Source organism: Podarcis gaigeae (assembly GCF_964106915.1).
Source record: "Podarcis gaigeae genome assembly, chromosome: 2".
NCBI classification, from domain to species: Eukaryota; Metazoa; Chordata; class Lepidosauria; order Squamata; family Lacertidae; genus Podarcis; species Podarcis gaigeae.
Window position 1 is genome coordinate 32,988,580 of NC_139679.1, and position 20,431 is coordinate 33,009,010.

Sequence of the window (20,431 nt, forward strand, 5' to 3'; positions counted from 1 at the left end):
CAAGTGCTGGACTGCTGGTCAGGCAACTTACTTACCGTACTTGTTTAAGGAGCCAGGCCTAGGCTGTCCCTGATGCCGGAGAGTGAAGCTGTTCAAATGCTGGCGCTTAGGAAGAACTGCAGGTCTGGGTTTGGAGAAGCAGGATGGAATAAGTCTGCTTAACATCATCTGGGTGTTGCTAACTGATACCCAGTTAGAGAAATCTTAATTTTATGGGTTCTTGTCAATCAGTTGTTTGCTGAAATGTGCACATATTCTCATATTGGTAAAAGGAATAGATCTGAAGCAGAAGCATCTTTTAGGTTGATGGAGAAGTGTATTTTAGTAGAAGCATTGCCTTCTGTGCATGGGAAAAGGGAGGGAATGTCTTAGAAGACAGCATTTGCTATCTGCAGTTTTTATAAATACTTGTATTGACAATACTTTTTTCCAGAAACCGGTCTACCCAATTAATCAATCAATCAATATTTTTAGTCAATCAAAAGACTTTCATCTGATCATCTGACTAATATATTAAGGCTGCAATTATCCTCTGCTTGTGTTTTGTCAGCCGAGGGGCTCTAGAATCTGGCAGAAGCCCTGCAACACTGGTGGAACTTAAGATACTGGAAGAACTCCTCCCAATAACACCAGTGGAAAACCTCACCAGTGAAGATCAGTGGTGGAGTGGCCAAAATGTTCTTGTCAAATCATACCCAACCCATCACTTTAGTAGCCACTTATCCTCCCATTCAGTCATGAATGTGATACTAAGTCTGAGCTCACATAAATGAGTACAGCCTTGGGTGACGACTGGAATATGCAGGGAGTGTGTATATGAATAAGTTAGGTTTGGTGGGCATAGGGGTCAGCCATAGCACAACCTATTTTATTTGAGGGTCAGTGCAACTAAATATCCCCTAAAGGTGACATACCCCTAAAGGTGGCTCTGAAGGATCTATCTATCTAAAGATTTTTTACCAGTTCCTCATCAATTAGATATCAGTGGAGTGTACAAAATAAGACCAAAAATGAATTATGTAGGGTGTATTCATCTTTTCCCTGATGAATTCATCTCTCTTCAGAACTGTAATGAGCTCCAGGTTGTAGTCCCCTTTCCCCTCCTCTGTGCCCCGATGCTTCTAATTTTATACAACTATTTCAAATTAGAAGTGGTGCTGGATATGAAATGTGACCTTTAACCTCTTTATAACAGTTCTGATTATTACATGCCCTTGGAAATTGGAGGCATTTCTTGAATCCTGCATCATGGATAATTCGACTCAAGTTACTTCAAAGAGTGCTGTTCTAACAGAAGTAATACAGTTCTTATAAGGATGTGCCACTTTCTGATGCAAAATAGAAAACAGCTGTATGCTTCAGACAGAAGATGGGGGCCATCCCAAATTCAAAGTGGATGAGGAAACAAGCTCTGGCTGTGCAGGCCTTTTTTATGCAAGCAACCAGTCCTCTTTCAGTTTATTAGAAGAACCAAATGTTTCCTTTTTTCTGTATAATAGTCTTATGGTGACATCTTACAGTATAATGTAAGATGTAATCAGAAGACAAGTCCTCCATTGGCAAGTTCTGTGTTCTGTTAATGTACGGATTACCTTATGCTGAATCAGACCACTGATTTATCTAGTTCATTGTTGCATATTCTGATGGACAGCAGCAGTTGAGGTGTTCAACTCTTGCATGGTAGGCTCCCCCCCCCCCCACTGTCCTTGTGGGGTAAGTGTGTGTGTTTGTGCTGGTACTGGGTGAGGTCAAAACCAATGATTAGTGACATTACAGCCAATAGTAGAAAGGGCCATTCTTTCTTTCGGACATCCCCTTCTCTCTCCTCCCTTGCAGAAGACATCTCTCCATTGCTGCATCCATTCCAACTCCTCCCTTCATTTCCTTCTGGGTCTGCCCCCCACCCCCACCTGCATGAAATTAGGCCAAGGACTGCAAGTTGCTCACCTCTGCTTTAATCGATTACATCAGCAATGGAACCTGGGAGTTCCCATGTGCACTACAACTTAGCTATGGCAGGAATTAGGAACCTCTGGCTCTCCAACACCCATAACCAACAGCCTTCATTGCCAATGGTTGAGGACGATGGGAGTTGTGGTCTAACAAAACATTTGGAGGGACATAGGTTGCCCATCCCTGAGCTATTGCATCTTCCTTTCCTCGCTTCCTCCCTATATATATCTTTCTAGTGTCTTGTCCAGGGTGTCTCCTATATGATCAGCATTAATTATACCCATGTTCATCACTTACAAGACAGGAATGGGAAAGCTGAGGTTCTCCAGATATTGGACTGCAACTCTTAGAACCTTTGACCATTGGCCATGTTGGCTAAGCTAATTGGCACTGGAATCCAACAACAGAGGCCACAGACTAAGCATTCCTGCTGTCAGACAAGAGCTATGGTAGGACATTAATTTTGCATTTGGTGCCCAATACACAGTTTGCTGAACTTCAACAAAAAGTTGCCTTCAATAATTTTTTTAATTAATGTTTACATATGTTTAATCAATGTTTACAAAACAGTTAAACCTACATCTACTCTAAATGCCTACTTTTCCATGCCTAGTACATTCACAATTGAAAAGTTATATAGTCCTAGCTAATAAACTAGTTGGAGAAATAAAGAAGCCATACTTGACCCTTTATTCTCAGAAAATACTTCCAAGATGACCTTGAGCCTTGAAATCCAGAGAAAGTGCAAGGAGGAGGACATTGTAAACAAGATGGAACCTTAAATGTGTCAGTCTAAACTTCAGATGGTAGAGATAAAGGTACAGGGATAGTCTGGGAATTTGTTCCCAAAGCTGGTATGATGGCACCACTTGTTTCTCACATCATCACTAGAATACTTGCATATGGTCCTATAATAAATTATGTTACTTTAGCAATTCCAAAGTGTTGGCTATATATGCCAATTTACAAAATAGGTTTAAGCCACATGTAAAAGTACTGATAGGGAAGCTTTTAATATTTGATGAATCATTGTATTTTAATATTCTGCTGGAAGCCAGCCAGAGTAGCTGGGGAAACCCAGCCAGGTGGGCGGGGTATAAATATTATTATTATTATTATTATTATTATTATTATTATTATTATTATTATTACTGATAAGCCTTTTTTGACAATATTGTGGCACTCACATTTGTTCAGACTCTTTCCTATCACGCCACCCCCCCCACACACTTTCTTTTTGTCTCCACTCCACAGCCTCCCACCTACTATCTAGGGATTCCTGATCTACACTTTTGAGAATTCTTTCAGGAAGATTATATAAGTTAGAAGAGACTGTTAAAGGTTTTCCATACCACTGCAACCCTAATTGTGCCAGAACTTCAGAAGTATTGAATTACTGAATCCAATGAGGCTTACCTTCAGGTAAATTAGGTTAGGATTGCAGCCTAAGGTAGAATATGAATAATTTGATGTGCAGGATAGAATGGATGAGATGGTACTTTAAAAAAGAGACGTAACTTGCAGTGCAAGCTAAAGGAATCTTAATGGATCCTTTTGGAAACTAGATGGGTGTGAACACACTGAACAAATAGGCTGATGAAGGTCATGTCAAATCTGTTGAGAGTATTTGCACTGGGGAAAGTATTTTTGATTAGTAAGGAGCTTTTTGTTTATCAATAAAGTTTAACTTACTGATGAGAAAATCTTAGCACAGATGGAGTACAATACAGTGGTACCTCTGGTTACGTACTTAATTCGTTCTGGAGGTCCGTTCTTAACTTGAAACTGTTCTTAACCTGAAGACCACTTTAGCTAATGGGGCCTACTGTTGCTGCCGTGCCGCCACCACGCAATTTTGTTCTCATCCTGAAGCAAAGTTCTTAACCCGAGGTACTATTTTTGGGTTAGCGGAGTCTGTAATCTGAAGCGTATGTAACCTGAAGCATATGTAACCCGAGGTACCACTGTAATGTTACATTTATTTAAGTTTAACAATGCATTCTCTTAAACATATTGTTCTAGCAATGTGAAAATTAGGAGCCCAGACTTCAACGTTGTATCCCCTCCTTGCTTTCATAAACTATCTGAGAAGAGGTTGGGTCAAGTGGTAGTAGCTTCTTGTTTTTTAATTTATCATGTAGGGGTCAATTATAGGTGATCACTGTATCTTTTATTTTGCTACTGACTGCATAAAAAAAAGTAGTTTTCTTTGGAATTTCTTATCCTTTTATTTGTCTTGATGGAAACAAGCTGCTCTGTACTAAAACCATTTTCTGCCCATTTAAACTGGCGTGTCTCATAAACAGAAGATGTTAATCCAGTCAATTTAGCATTTGCTAGCACCTACGTGTCATACCTTTTATACAAAATGGAAAAGATAAGATGCAACAGGTATCAGTTACCCTTGGTCTCATCTGTCTCAACCTCACTATCAGCTGGATCTAGAACCTTTCAGAGGCTTAAAGATAAACACATCAGGACCATGAACTGTTTATGCAGGACTGTCAGTTCTCATGTGTTGGACTGACTTGTTTCAACTGATTCTGGCTATATTGCAATGCTGGATAAAAAAATTTAAAAGGTTCCCCCCCCCCCATTCCCTCCCAATGATTTCATAAAATAAGCCAACCCAGAGACTGTAGGAAAGGTGGTATGAAATGAACTCTGTGTTGGCCTTGCAGGGTTAATATGTGTTCTGATTTCCAGAGGGATATGTGTTGGTTTCACAGTAAAAACAGAGATTTGCAGCACTGAAAAGTCTACCAAATTTGTTAAGGCATAAGAGTTCATGGACCAATCCCCACAATGTCAGATGCCTGAAGTAAAAGGAGAAATTTGTAAGGAGGGAGTTGAAGGGGAGGGGAATCAAAAGTTACAATCAGTAGTAACTGGATCCTGAATGCATGTCAAATAGGTTTACATTTAACTTTTACAGTAGTAAAGGTAAAGGGACCCCTGACCATTAGGTCCAGTCATGACTGACTCTGGGGTTGCGGCGCTCATCTCACTTTACTGGCTGAGGGAGCCAGCATACAGCTTCCAGGTCATGTGGCCAGCATGACTAAGACTCTTCTGGTGAACCAGAGCAGCGTATGGAAACGCCGTTTACCTTCCTGCTGGAGTGGTACCTATTTATCTACTTGTACTGTGTGCTTTCGAACTGCTAGGTTGGCAGGAGCAGGGACAGGGCAATGGGAGCTCACCCCGTCATGGGGATTCAAACCGCTGACCTTCTGATCGGCAAGCCCTAGGCTCAGTGGTTTAATCCACAGTGCCACCTGCATCCCTCTTTACAGCAGTAGATTAGTGATAATTTACTCAGAATTGCTGTGGTGATTGTATTATAAACACCTGTAATGGGCAGGGAATTATTCACAAAACACAATAGATAACACAGCTATTCTGTCAATGGTAAGCCAATCAACACATGTAGTATGGATTTTTAAAACCTTCAGTCTTTGTCTTGATGTAATCCACAAGCAATAAAACTGAATTTTTTTAAAATTGATCATTGTTTCTGGAATGCTGGCCTTATGATCAGTTACAGAATGCCCTGGGAAGTCAAACGTTTTCCTACTAGTTTATGAATATAACCATTTCTGAAGTTGGATGTGTGTGAATTTATTCGTTGCATAGGAGGGCCTGTCTCTTGTAAGCAGAATGTAAGAGGAAATTGTGGACAGATTATGGCATGTCATTGGAACAAGTGCAGTGAATGAACCCCTGATGTTGTGTAATCTGGGTCTGCCTCAGTAAAAAAAAAAAATTGGGCGAAGGAATAGTGTTGCAAGTTTGGGAACTCAGTCTGCATGATGCCCTAAGTCCCTCCCAGTTCTTGTGGTCCTGTATGCAGTGAGGGTCAAAATCTAATGGAAGGTTCTATTGTTGAAATATTTGTGGAAATAACTCATAGGCAAAAGGGGAAGCATCTTACAGGGGTAGTTGGAATAGGTAGGTAAGAATGCCAGTTTTCCTATGCCATTTATCTGGGAGCGGGACCTACTTCTGAGTAAACATTGACTGCTTTACAGTAGCATCAAATTCACTACCATGTCCTCCTGTTTCCTTTACCATCTTTATTCCTTAGGACATCCTTGTGAGTGAGGCAGATCATTACTATTCTCATGTTACAGATGGGGAACAGAGTCTGAACAATTTGGCAGGGGCCATGTGAGCAGTTATATATGGCAGGAGTCCAGTTCATGGATCCAATCCTACTCATCTAGTAGTCAGTCGTGACTGACTCTGGGGTTGCGGCACTCCTCTCGCTTTATTGGTCGAGGGAGCCGGTGTATAGCTTCCGGGTCATGTGGCCAGCATGACTAAGCCGCTTCCGGCAAATCAGAGCAGCACACGGAAACGCCATTTACCTTCCCGCCGGAGAGGTACCTTTTTATCTGCTTGCACTTTGACGTGCTTTCGAACTGCTAGGTTGGCAGGAGCAGGGCCTGAGCAACAGGAGCTCACCCCGTCATAGGGATTCGAACCGCCAACCTTCTGACTGGCAAGTCCTAGGCTCTGTGGTTTAACCCACAGCACCACCCGCGTCCCATCTATTACTCTCTGCCAATGGGTTGGCAGATTATACAGGACTCAGGATGCTGCCGCTCGTTCCCTGGCAGGATCCCGGTACATTGCACCTGCTGCGTGCCAGGCAGGCAGAAATTCAACAGAAACATATATGCCTCTGGGATAGAAATGTAGATCTGGGGGACCCTGGCACAGGGACCCTCCCAATATTAAAAGTAGCTGTATTGGAGCAAACGCTGCAGTGGTACACACATATTTTTCAAGAGAGAAACCCAGGTGGAAAAGTTGGGTTCCCCCCCTTTTCACTACTTCTTTGGCGATCACTTGTAGCCGAGTAAGATTGACTTCCATAAACACGGTTTTAACAATGAGTCCGTTAAGTGACTGGGGAGGCCAATTCTGGATCCACACGTCCTTCCACATTGGGCACGTTGGTTTCTGGGCGGAAGTTGATCACGGTGTAGAATAGCCAAGCGTGCCTTCCTCTTAACACGTTTCTGCCTTGCGTCCTGAGTTGTCCTGAGTTCGAGTGTCTTCAAAGCCCATATGACACCTTTGGTAAAGGCTGTTCTCCAATTGTAGCGCTCGCAGGCCAGTGTTTCCCAATTGTTGGTGTTTATACTGTACTACAATTTTTTTTATTTGCCTTGAGACCTCTTTTGTTGACCATTAGCATGATGCTTTCTATTTTTAAGTTGGGAATAGAGTAGTTGCTTTGGAAGACGATAATCAGGCATCCGCACAACATGACCAGTCCAAGGAAATTGATGTTGAAGAATCCAAAAGTTGGGTGTGTGTGTCCCCCGCCCCGCTTTTCACTAACAGTGAGGGCACAGCTGCCCCTCGACAACGAACGGAAAGCAAAGCACAGCCGTGCATACTCGGAAGAGATTTCTTTCAGGAACCGGCCGCGAGTCCTTTAAAGAAGGAGGAACCCCTATTGCAGCGAGCGAGCGAGCGATCGGGAGGCGAAGCGTAAGGCGGGGCGGCCTGAGTGGTGGCCGCGCCCCCTTGCCGGGGCCATTGGGCTGAACTACCTAGGAGGCTGGCTATAGACAAGTGCCGGGGCGCGGGGGGTGAGCCCGGCGGCTGAGGCGCTCGAGGGCCAGCCAGGGGTGGGGTCGGCCGGGGGCTGAAGAGGGGGGACGATGGCGGCAGCTGGCGGCGGCACTTCCGCGGTCTCCGTGCTGGCTCCGAACGGGAGGCGAGTGACGGTGCGAGTAGGCCCAAGCACCGCGCTGCTCCAGGTGGGTCTGGCCCAGGGACGGGGAGGCTGGGCGGATGCAGTCACTCTGATTGGCCCTGGGGCAGGAAAGGGGGGAAAGAGGCTCGTTCTGATTGGACCAGAGGGCACATAATTGTCAAGGGTTTTTCTCTCGGACCCGGCCGGGCCGGGAAGAAACGGAATGGGTTGAACACTGATAAAAGCCGGTGACGGGCTTTTTCCTCCTCCCTTTATCTCGGTGTCTGAAAGGAAGTTGTGCAATAATGGAAGGACTCCGGCCTCCTGAAATGGGGGAGGATCGTAGATATTTGCCCCTGGTGGGGAAAAGAAATGGCTCCTGACAGCGCAGTCATCTTGGCTGTTGACTTCGAAGTGACTTCTGTCATTCAGCAGGGGCTTACTCGCTAGTAAATGCGTTTAGGATTGCAACCTGAATGGGGTTATGTCGAGAAATGCATTTTCTGTAGGAGAAAAGAACTGAAAGGAGGGATCTCCTCCTGTAAAACCTTAGTAGACCCTGCCGGAAAAAAATAGACGCCTTCCGATGTAGACAGTTGCGAATGAGAGAGTTGAAAGTCCCCTTGAAATGTTAAAAGTATCTCTTCTAGTCTTATGTAATTTATGGGGGGAAACCAACCCGTAGTCTTGTGGCACCTTAAAGGCTACCAAATGTATTATGGCACATGCTAGTCTTTAAGTTGCTGCAAGATTCTTTTTTGGGTTTGCCTATCAGGGAAATGTAATTTATATTTTTTGGAGGTAGATCTTCTATCGCAGTGGTGGGGAATCTCAGGCCTTGGGGCTGAATGTGGCCTTCCAGACCTCTCTGTCTGTCCCTTGGGACTTTTCCCCAGACCATACTCTTCCCCAGGCCTGTTCTGCACCCTCTTCAGGTGTTTTTGTCTGGCTGGCATGTGCCCTTAATATGATCATGCCTCTTATTTAACTGGATGGAGAACAGAGAATGGTGTCTGTAGAAACTACCCTACCATATAAAGGTAATATTTACATTCACTACTCTGCCTCCTTTTAACCCAGCCCACCACTGGCATGTGGATCTAAAACTTTAAAAAGGTTTTCCACTCTTACTCTATCAGACTTCATCAGAGGTTTTCTTTTTTTATCGGACCACAAAGATTTTGATTTAAGCTTCTTTCATGTAAGGTCTTTTTTCTTTTGTTTCCCAACCTGCATGTTCAGTGGTCCATAAATGAGTATTCCATAAGGTTTCCTTGCACTTATTCATGTAAATAATTATCCTCTATAAAATCCCACAAGGATCAATGGGGTACCTAAAAACAACCAGTCAATTTAGCCTTCATTAAGAAAAATTAGTCCTCAAATCAATGTAATGTTGAGGGAGATTGCTACTTTCTGTCAGAAATGTATCATGTTAACATCCTGGAATAGTTTGCAGTGTTACCCCAGAATAAATGTAATTTTCCTCTGATTGTACTCTCACATTTGGCCTAAATTCTCTTGCCGGGCTGTGGGGGAGAATCTTCCTCTCATGCAGGTGGAATTGTTAATGTAAGTTAGAATCACAACTTGACCCATAAGCATGAGTTGAGAAGGGGGGGGGGGAGGATGCTGACTGAAGTAAATGATAGCTCACCTGTTAGAGCATGAGACTCTTCATCTCGGGGTCATGAGTTGAGCCCCATTTTGGGCAAAAGTTTCCTGCATTGCAGGAGGGGGTGGACTAGATGACCCTCATGGTACCTTCCAACTCTATAATTCTATGACTAATCTGCACTGAGTATGTTATGGGACAGAATGGGAGAACTCTCTGTTTTATATTAACATCTTGCCTTTTTTCTTTTTTAAGATTCTGGAAGAGGTTTGTAGAAAGCAGAATTTCAGTCCCAATGAATATGATTTGAAGTGAGTCTTACTGTTTTTTCCATACCTTTATAGCTTGACAGTTCGCTGTTTCTTTGCCGTTAATTTGGGGGACGGGTGGGAGAGAAGTGTAACATGGAGCCCACAATGGCCGTCCAGAACTATTCGCTTTTGAAGGCTGTGATCCCAAATTTGACATGTCTAGCAGAGTGTTCCTTGGCCAAGATCAAACTTCCATCTTAATTGGTCAGATGTAGTACCAGTTCTCATGCACCTGCAGCTGGCTGTTGAAAACAGAAGAAGAAGAAGAAGAAGAAGAAGAAGAAGAAGAAGAGTTTGGATTTGATATCTCGCCTTTCACTCCCTTTAAGGAGTCTCAAAGCGGCTAACATTCTCCTTTCCCTTCCTCCCCCACAACAAACACTGTGAGGTGAGTGGGACTGAGAGACTTCAGAGAAGTGTGACCAGCCCAAGGTCACCCAGCAGCTGCATGTGGAGGAGCGGAGACGCAAACCCGGTTCCCCAGATTAGGAGTCTACCGCTCTTAACCACTACACCACACTGGCCACAGGATGCTGGGCTAGATAGACCCACCTCCCTAATGTGAAAATACAGTCACTAGTTCATTCAGAATGGAGATGGTGAACGGATGGACCGCCAGATGTTGTTGGACTCTGCCTCTCATCAGCACCAACTAGCATGACCAGCGGTTAGGGATGATGAGTGTTGTACTTCAACAACCTTTAAATGGCCACAGGTTCTCCCTCCCTGTTTTAGCAATAATATATATTCCATGCATTCCATGCATACTCACCAACTTCTCTAGGGATTTATAGCCCCAAATTCCAAGTATTTTGGCATAATCGGTCTATGAAATAGGCATGTATTAATATCATTATTAATATTTCTTAGATGCCTTTCTCAGAGAACTCAAGGTGACTAACAAGAATACTAAAATATTTACAGTGCAAAATAAAACATTGAAATCCAATAATTTATCTGTATAATACTAAAACCATACCACCCCACGAAAATTAACAAAATCTGGCAACAATATAATCAATAATTACAGGTGAATCAGAAAATGATTAATAAGAGCCCAGATTTCAAATTTAGTTTTAAAAAAAAAGTGTTTCTCAAGTAAAAAAAAAATCCCCACAGTAGATTCCCTTTCATAGTTAGGGCAAGAAGCATCCCATTCTGGTTGGTACAGGTGATGTTAAGAGGCATGGCAGTCTAAAGGAATATTAAGTTCCAAACTAAATATTCAGTTGCTCAATGGATGCTGGTAAGGCAGAAGGCTCTCTGTGCCTTTGTCACTTCATCAGTTATATTGTAATCTAGCAGTTTCAGCAAGCTTTGATACATGTGAAACCTTTGATGATAAATGGTATCATTGCTATGAGAAGATTGTTCATTCCTCCATGTTTTGGGAAGTACGGTAAATGTAGCTGCAGGTAGGCCTGCTGTTAATGGTGTTGCTAGGGTTGTGTTTTCCTGCAGTTGAGTCACTGGGACAGTTAATACCCTTGTTATTGCAAGATCTCCTGCAATGCTTTTGTAAAGTTTTTTGCAGATAAAGTCGCTCAGATTCAGAAGAGGTAGACTCCACCGTGGGAGTCGGGCCAGGGTGGGAGAGTGCTAGAGTCCTGTCTAGTCATGTTACATGGGATCAATTCCAATCTGTTACCTCCGAGGATTGCTTGGACGAGTGAAACCGACCACCTTTCTCCTTGATCCTTGCCCATCCTGGCTAATAAAAGTGAGCCGGGAAGGGCTGGGCGATGGGCTCTGTGGGGTGATGAATGCTTCCCTCTGTGAGGGAGTCTTCCCAGACCCACTGAAAGAGGTGGTCATTAAACCACTTCTTAAAAAAAAACAACTTTAGACCCGGCCAATATGGCCAACTATTGCCCCGTCTCAAATCTACCATTCTTGGGCAAGGTGATTGAGCGGGTGGTTGCTGAACAACTCCAAGCACGCCTGGAGGATGCGGACCATTTAGATCCCTTCCAATTGGGATTCAAGCCTCACCATGAGACTGAAACTGTCTTGGTCGCGTTGGTCGATGATCTCTGGGGAGGGATATAAATAATAAATTGTTGTTGTTGTTGTTGTTGAAGCTGCAGCTATGGAGAGCCAAAGGCATTTACGTACCTGGGGTGGAAAATGGAAATGGCATTGCCTTCACTTGAACTAGTTCACAGGTCTAGAGAAAGCCATCTTGTGCATAACTAATGGATATGAATGGGAGCTATTCCAGATCCTGCTCATTTTAATGGGGCTCATGCAGGAACTGTCCTGGTGGATTGTGCCTTATGGTTTTGACCTGTATGCCTCCTACTCTGCTGTCCTTTGGAACACTAAATATCTGCTGCCCACAGATGCCATCTCACTTTGCCTATGATAGCTGCGATGCAGAGTTAACTGTTGTGCTGCTATTTCATACAGGCCTCTAACAAAGGATTCCACTGACTCCCCAGGTCTCTGAACACTCTGGTGGAAACAGCCCCTCTCATAACTGACATCACACGGCACTATGTGCAACTGGGTCATGCTGCTGTTCTAGACTATTCTTTTTACAACAAGCTGTTCCTCTATTAAGCAGCTGTTTGGGCCTGGGCCCCTCTCTGAAAATAAAAACACTGACAGTAGCGTTGTCTCTGCTTGTCACATGTATTTCAGCTCTTTCCAAATAGCAACTCCTGCAGCTTTTTTTTCTATTTTCTATCCAAATGTTTTCCTGATATGAAAATGCTTGCACCTCTTTCCATTGCTTTACTCTACAGCTTCTAAGCGTGTGGCCCTTTGTATGCATATTCATAGTTTGTTGAGAGTTGGGTGGCTCCTGTTGTTCCTAGTCTTCAAACAAAAACATCCTGAAGGTCCCAGGCCACATAGAGGTTAGACTGGAGCCAACTAGAGCCAGGGCTTTTTCGGCTGTGGCTCCAATCTGGTGGAACACTCTGTCACAAGAGACTAGGGCCCTGCGGGACTTGACATCTTTCCACAGGGCCTGCAAGACAGAGCTGTTCCACCAGGCCTTTGGTCAGGGCGCAGCCTGACTCCCTCCTTTGGCAATCTTCACAGAACTGCAGTCTAATGGTTGCCATCAATTTGAGTTGAATTAATTTTATAATGAAATGATTTTAGAATGTTGTACTATTTTATTGTAGTTAGCCACCCTGAGCCCGGCTTCGGCTGGGGAGGGCGGGCTAGAAATAATAATAATAATTATTATTATTATTACTAAACTGTGTTAAATGAAGCAAGGGAGAGGGGGAAGTAAGTAGCTGACCTAATATTGTTGGCTTGAATCCAGGGGAGCATAGGGGTGAATGTCATGCAGTGGACCTTTCCTGCCTCTTCCTTCCAGCCACAGTCCTTGTGCCCTCTGAAAAGCAGCCCCTGCAGGTCAGAAAGCCTTCTAGAATGACATGGGATATGGCAAGTGCAGAGATGCTGCTGGAGAGGGATTTTAGTGGATATTGGAACCACCAATTGCACAAGTATAAATACCTCTGGATTCAAGCCATTGTTTCTGTGAGCATCAGTAACTAGTACTAATTGTTCCATGATAGTCTGATTATGTTGGGGATATCTATGTGGAACCTAAAATCATGGTTGCACAAATCTACATGTTCTGTTTAGTACGCTATAAAATGTGGCAACAGAAAATAATATTTTAGGAGTACCTTTCAAGCATTACTGTGGTGCTGGGGAATTGCTTTTCTGTGGGTCCATCTCACAGCATTGTGGTAACATTTAAAGGCCCATAACCACATGAATGGTGCAAATTGTATAAATCCTTGTTGCCTGACCATGGCTAGGGAATCATGATATCATGCTAAGGACCTGTGTGGTTAGCACCCATGTGGTTTGGGGCCTTTAAATGTTCCCACAGTGCTGTGGGAAAAACCAGGGGGAAATGTCTCACAGGTACTGTAGTAACTTAATTTAATTTAAGGAAGATTGTCGGGGGGGTAGATTTAGAGATCACCTGTTTGGGGTAATTAATAAAGGACTTCGCTGGATCCTTAGATCCAGAGTGCAGGCTGAACACATTCTCCAGTAGTAAGAGAGCCCCAGCAGAGTTTAAAAATCACAAAATGTCACTTCCGGGTCGGCGCCATCGCCGAATGGCGGACTCCCTCCGAGCTCCGGAGGGAGCCGGCTTGGCAGGGGCTGGGTCCTACCGCACCGGCGATGCGGGGACCCTTAAAAACCACGGCCAGAGGAGGCCGTGGACATGGAGACTCGGCTGGCACCGTTAGCGCTCTCCCGACTCGTGAAGGAGCCTTTTTAAAGGCTACGGATCGGGTGCCGGGGAGAAGCGTGGTGCTTTGAGTTCTCTGCTATCCCTGCCGAGCGCAGCCGCATGCCATCCGGCGGAGAGCGCTGACTTCTTCTATTGAAAATTCGGCTCTAAAGAAGAACCCGTGAGTAATTGGAATATGGACTAAAAAAAAGGGGATAAATTTTTAAAATTCGGAGCGAACGGGGGAGGCGGAAAAAAGGAAGTCAGCCCACCCCTAAATTGTAGAAGAGCCAAAACAAAGGACTGGACAACTAAGATCGAGTGTAACCTTATCTTGCCGAATCAGCAACTTCGCGAGGGAAAATTATAAGATTGAGCTGGAGGAGAAAAGTGGAATTGTTTTAAAAAAGCAATCCCCCCCGGAATCCCTGGAGCGATTCGTGAAACTGCCTGGAGAAAAGCGATGAAGGTTTTGACAGCTGTCAAAGAGCTGTCAAAAAGGAAGATTAAAATAGAGATTTTGTTATGAGGACTTTGCCGGTTATATTTGTTATAAATTGAATATAAACTGTTTTAAATATCGGTCAACAAGCTACTTGGTCTGGTGGATGTGATTCTGGAAGGGAACTTTGCTACGGCAATCCACCTAGAGGAGCCGAGGGATATTGCATGTGTTTTTCACAGTGAAACTTGAACAGTTGAATGGAACTTTTAATCTCCTGGGAAACTGCAGGAATGGAACATTATTTTGTCTACAGAGGTCTACACACTACAGGAAACAATGGAACTATTTGTTGGAAAATGAAAGGAACATGATGCAATGCTTTGCTCCATGAATAACAAGCCACTGCAGAGACACTAGAAACTTTTGGAAAAAGAACATTTCTGTGGGAGAACAGAGAAATAAAAAGGAGGAGAATGATTGATAAGAACAAGGAAATAACAAGAACTGGACAGAACTGGGGGAACATTTGGGATATTCAGGTTTGACAAGCTTATGGATACAAAATTGGAGTTTTTACTCCTGGATATAAAAACCTGGATAGAAGAAATGGGCCCTTATTTGATAGACTCCTTCTACGATTGGACATCCGTAATTAAAGACTGGCAAAGAACCTGAGGGACATAGTGTAATGTGGGAACTCCAGGAAGATATTAGAAGTGGAGGGATAGGTGAAACGCAAAGGGGAAAGAGGGGAGGGAAAATTGGAATCCAAAGGCTGTAAAATTACTATTCATATTTATCTTATTTCCATCTGTACTATGCTTGAAAGGGGGAAACTCGTGGAAGGGTATAGATCGATCTTAGGGGATGGGAATTTGGATAAATTGGGTTATTGATGATGAGTGTAATTTGGGGATAAGAACTTGTTGAATTTAATTGCTTATTTGGAAGATTTGGAACACAAGAGGGGGTAGGGAGGGGAAGTCCTAGTTATTGGCAAAAAGTTTATAGATTGGATTTAATTTGTTTTGATTTGTTTTAATTTGGAAAACCTTAATAAAAATTATTATAAAAAAAAATAAATCACAAAATGTTTAGCAACAGTGAAGCATTAGGAATAAAGGCTGTTAGACCCTTTTAATATCCAGTCTAGTATGCTTACAGTGCTTCTCCATTTATCCCCCTCTTGTAGTGATCAGACCACACAGTTCTGTAGGTTTTAATGGATTTTACTTACAATTCCCAAATGTCAGATTTATGTGTTATTCCATGCAGCAGCCAGAAGAACACAAGTAGAAATTATCGGGTTACAAAATACAGGGGCCGGGGGGGGGGGGGGAATCACTGATAAGTAGTCTGAATTAGTCTCAGGGCAAAAGGATATCATTAGACTGTTTCTTTTGCAGGTTTCAGAGGACTGTGCTGGATCTCTCTGTTCAATGGAGATTTGCCAACCTACCCAACAACGCCAAACTGGAGATGGTGCCAGTCTCTCGTAATAGAGCAGGAATTGAAACTACGGTAGGTTCTTTTCACTTTATAACACACTGCTAGCTCACATTCCAGCCGTGATCATGGCAGGGTTTTGTCAGAGGGACAATGATAAGATATCCCCCTTCACAGGATTCTCAGCTTCCTTATGAACCTATATATGTTGCTTTGTTTTTAAAGCGAAATCTCAAGGCAAAGTGGAGGAACCTGTGACCCTCCAGATGCTGCTGGATTCCATCTAAGGCTTTTTGTACAAGATAAAGACAGGCACGATAAAGAAATGCCCCAGTTTCTCTAGGTACTGTACTGTAAGTTGCCTCTCATTCACTGTCAACCTCTTTACCTTCTTTCTGTCAACTCATTTATAATCTTAAATGGAGTTGATAAAAGAAAGAGTGAGAGATGGCATAGTAGTAGTAGGATCTCAGTCCTTTTTAGAAAGCATATCATACACAATGGTACCTCAGGTTAAGAACTTAATTAGTTCTGGAGGTCTGTTCTTAACCTGAAACTGTTCTTAACCTGAAGTACCACTTTAACTAATGGGGCCTCCCGCTGCTGCTGCGCCGCCCGAGCACGATTTCTGTTCTCATCCTGAAGCAAAGTTCTTAACCCGAGGTACTATTTCACGGTTAGCGGAGTCTGTAACCTGAAGCATCTATAACCCGAGGTACCACTGTATTTCTCCATAATTTTATTTTTAAAACTCATGTTCTTTGGTAATTACCGTCTGACATAAGGCTTAGTCTGACCTGAATAAAGTTGCCAAAAGAGAAAGGGTTTGGCTTTCCTTGTCTGGGATATACTATATTGTACTGCGGTTCTTATCAGTTTTGTAAATGAAATTGGATCTCCTAAATGGTTCTAAATGGTTGACCAGGCTAATATTGCCATTAGATGCTGTGTGCCACTTAGATTTTCACATATCAGTAATAAAAGTGTTGGAAGAGTGATGAAAAAAATGGGAGAATGCACAGAAATTGGTTTGAAAAGGGCATTAATATTGCTTTAAAAGCATAGATTAAGCTTTGCTATGAAATGGTGATATATGTTTGACTTACAATGCAGTCCAATGTGTATTTACCCCAAAATAAATCCCATGGTATTCACTGCGGCTTAATTCTAGCTAAGTGTGAAACCCAAACAATATACTTTTTCAGGGATAGCAGTTCTGCTCTTAAAATCCCTAAAAGAAGGAAGTTATTTACCAAGGCCAACTATATTTTCTTTAAAAAAGAAGAAGCCCTAAAGACTTACAGAAATTGTATATACAACAATGAACAAATGAAGAACCAAGGCAAATCCTTTTCAGTGGAAATTTGCTGGAGCACACTAAACCAATTAAAGAATCATCAATTTATGGTCAGTTAGCCAACAACTTTTCATAAAATTAATTGGCTGAGAATGCAATGGAGAGAAATTGCATTTGTACTGGCAACGTGAGTCAGTTAAGCTTTTGATGAAGAAGTATTTGGAAGGCTCGGCTTTGTTCTCTAGGTAAATATCAAATGTTCTCTCTACTCTCGCCATGATGTTTGGAAATCACACCAACAGGATGGGACAGATGGATTAAATTTACTCCACTTGGCCCAGCACTGTGATGGTTGTGGGCAGGGTAGGTGGGTGAGGAAGCCACTCACCTGTTAGGATCCTGACAGACTCATACCCTGGAGAGACCTCTTCAGAGGAAGAGATTTGGGGGTTGCATGCAGCACCCTGTTCCCACCAAATACTTAAAGAAACCCATACCAGTCCCAAGGCAACCAGAAGAGCCCCATCTCAACGATGCCTCCTTTGCTTCCCCTTCAACCCTATCCACCTTGATCTGCAGTTCTTCCCCATCATCCCCTGCGCCACAGGAGGAAAGGTGGTGGGAGAGCAGGTGGGAAGGCCTAACTTGCAAGGTAATCTTCTTGCCTTCCAGACAGCTCTGTTGGCAGGGTTCTACATGGGAGGAGTGGGGAGAAGACCCAACTGCAGGCTGTGACCCAGAAGAGGACCAGGGAGAGAGGGGGACTATGTACGTCCCTCAGACTCCTCTGGACCTTTGCTGGGTAAAGAGCTCCCTTCAGAGCTCCTCCGTGCTCCAGTTTCTGTGTTCCACCTCTTAGCTCCAGACTCCTCATTCCTTCGGCCTCCACACTGGTTCTGGTTGCAGACATTACCTTGGAACAGCACTTCTTCCTCTTGTGAGACACCATTGCTAGAAGCCTTTGGAGGTTGGAGCATCCGTTCTTGTTTCCTGAGCCTAAGGCCTTCCAGCAATTCTACTGTGCCAGAGGGAGAAGAGGATCTTCTCAAATTAAGAAGTAGTGCTTGATTTTGGTAAAGGGCTGGCAAGCTGCTAACAGTGGTTTTGCAGGCTGCATTGAGTCATTGGGCTGTGGATTTGTAACCTGTATTTTATGTTGTAGCGTTGGAAAGTTATTCCCCTTACCTAAGGGTTGTGGGCTTCAGACTTGGTAGTGTAGCTTTAGAACATCTGACGTCTGATTTTTTAGCTCTTGAAAAAATTATCAGATACATATTGTAATTAAAAAGAAATAACTCCCTCAGGAAACTAATCAATACTAGCAACTGAAGGATAGAACTAATTTAACAAAGCATATTATTTATTTATATTTACTTTTAGAGTGGAATGAATGGAACTAGATAGGGAAAATATATGGGGATTGATGTTTGTATATTTCAGAAATGTAAATGAATTCTCTGTGTATATCCTTTAAATGAATCCAGTGTCTAGCCTCCAGTAGTCAGTTGTTGAACTTAAGGAAGATATTGACTAAAACCACACATACATTTTTAGGTGGAGTGTTCAGGGGAAACTACTTCAAAAATAAGATATGTAATCCCAGAAACAGATTTAATTATTGACTTGGATATAAATAATTAATCAACAGTTTAGTCCAGTTAATCCTAAATTATTAATTACAAAAGGAACATGTTTAATTAATATAAAAATATTGCTATTAAGACTCATTACTAATCCTTTATCAATAATTCATGGAGTTAGATTTTATCTGTTGGAAGTATTGAAATTGTTATCTGCTGCATTAAACCGAAAAGGGAGACAGGTCATGACTAAATAACTAGTTCCAGAAATCAAGATTTATCAGTTGAGTTAGTAACAAGGCTAAGCAATGCCTAATTCTGTTAATTCCAAACTATTACTATAAGGAATGTGACTCAGTTCATTAGAAGTGGTTTGTTAAAGTCTGTGAAAGAGCTTCTTGAACCGAAACTGACAATTTCAGCGGGCAGAGACAACCAGTGGGGGAGATGGGCAAGGAGTGGCGTCTTTTTTTTTTATGTGAGACTGAGGGCATTTTTTGGTTGAAGAATGGGATTTTAACGTGCTTTAAATAAATAAGCCCCTTGTGCCGACTCTTGGTTTGTTATGCTGTCATTATAAACCTTGACTGCTTTGTTGTCTGCAACTCCGGAAACCTTGTTGGGCTCCAGTTCCCATCAGCTTCAGCCGGCATAGCAAATAGGGATGCTGGGAATTCTAGTTAAACTGTATACAGTGATACCTCAGGTTAAGTACTTAATTCGTTCTGGAGGTCCGTTCTTAACCTGAAACTATTCTTAACCTGAACCTGAAGCACCACTTTAGTCAATGGGGCCTCCTGCTGCTGCCGCCGCGCTGCCGCTGCATGATTTCTGTTCTCATCCTGAAGCAAAGTTCTTAACCCGAGGTAATATTTCTGGGTTAGCGGAGTCTGTAACCTGAAGCGTATTTAACCTGAGGTACCACTGTATGTCATTAAACTACCTTAACTTGAAAATTGGACACCTCAAAGGATGACCTTAAATTGTGTTGGCTGGCAATGGCCTGGGCGTGCCACATTAAACCATAGTTTAAAATGAGGAACCTGAGGAACCTTTGAGCCTCCAGATATTGTCCAGCTTCCATCAACTCCAGCCAGCAAGGTCAATGGTGATAGATGATGGGAGTTGGATTTCAATGATATCTGGAGCGCCCAAGGTTCCCCAGCCCTGGTTTTGGGTCAACCTGTTGGGATTTGCTGCTTAAAAGCTTCTCTGGGATACTTCTTTCCCTGCTTCTGCTGCACTGTTGTGTCTTCTGAACCTCAGCTTCTGGTTTGTTTCTCTCCAAACAAGCCATGAGCGATAACCAAGGTTTATTCTTGGTTTCCCACTCATAGTTTGGGGGAATTAGGAGCCAGAATTCAGATGATACGACATGTTCGGCTGTGACATATTTATTATATCGTGTGGCAACAGTGGGAAAATACAGGAATCTCAGCTAATTCTCGTTCCATTAAACTATAGATAGCTGAAAACTGTGGCTAAATGTGAGCTACGAATTGGGGCAATATATATATATTTAACGAACCGAGTATACTGCTTTATTGTAAGCAAATCTCCAAGCAGTTTATGAAAATCTGTTATTTCGCATTTGGTTTTGTTGGTTGGTTGGTTGCAAGGACCATAATATCGCATTCCAAAAGAGTTTTAAAATGGCTTTATAATTTCTTCAATTACTTCTGCTAAATAATAATACCCTTTTAAAATGTGGGGGGTTTTGGGGGGGGGGTTGGGTTGTTGCTTTTATTATGATTATATATTTTGTGGTTTTATATTTTGATTTTGTTCCGTGAACCATCCTGAGACCTCTGGGTATAGGGCTGTATTGAGATTCAATAAATAAATAATAATAATA

The 20,431-nt window shown here is 42.8% G+C and overlaps 1 protein-coding gene across 1 annotated transcript in view; it reads left to right on the plus strand.

Annotated features, from left to right (window-relative positions):
* The first annotated feature begins 7,432 nt into the window (after positions 1 to 7,432).
* ASPSCR1 (ASPSCR1 tether for SLC2A4, UBX domain containing) overlaps positions 7,433 to 20,431 on the plus strand; it is a 64,183-nt gene continuing 51,184 nt past the window's right edge. Inside the window, exons 1-3 of the mRNA XM_083727903.1 lie at positions 7,433 to 7,730; positions 9,537 to 9,592; positions 15,660 to 15,774. Of these exons, the coding sequence (XP_083584029.1) occupies positions 7,632 to 7,730; positions 9,537 to 9,592; positions 15,660 to 15,774 (270 nt within the window). The 5' untranslated portion in view covers positions 7,433 to 7,631. The remainder of the gene's footprint in view (positions 7,731 to 9,536; positions 9,593 to 15,659; positions 15,775 to 20,431) is intronic.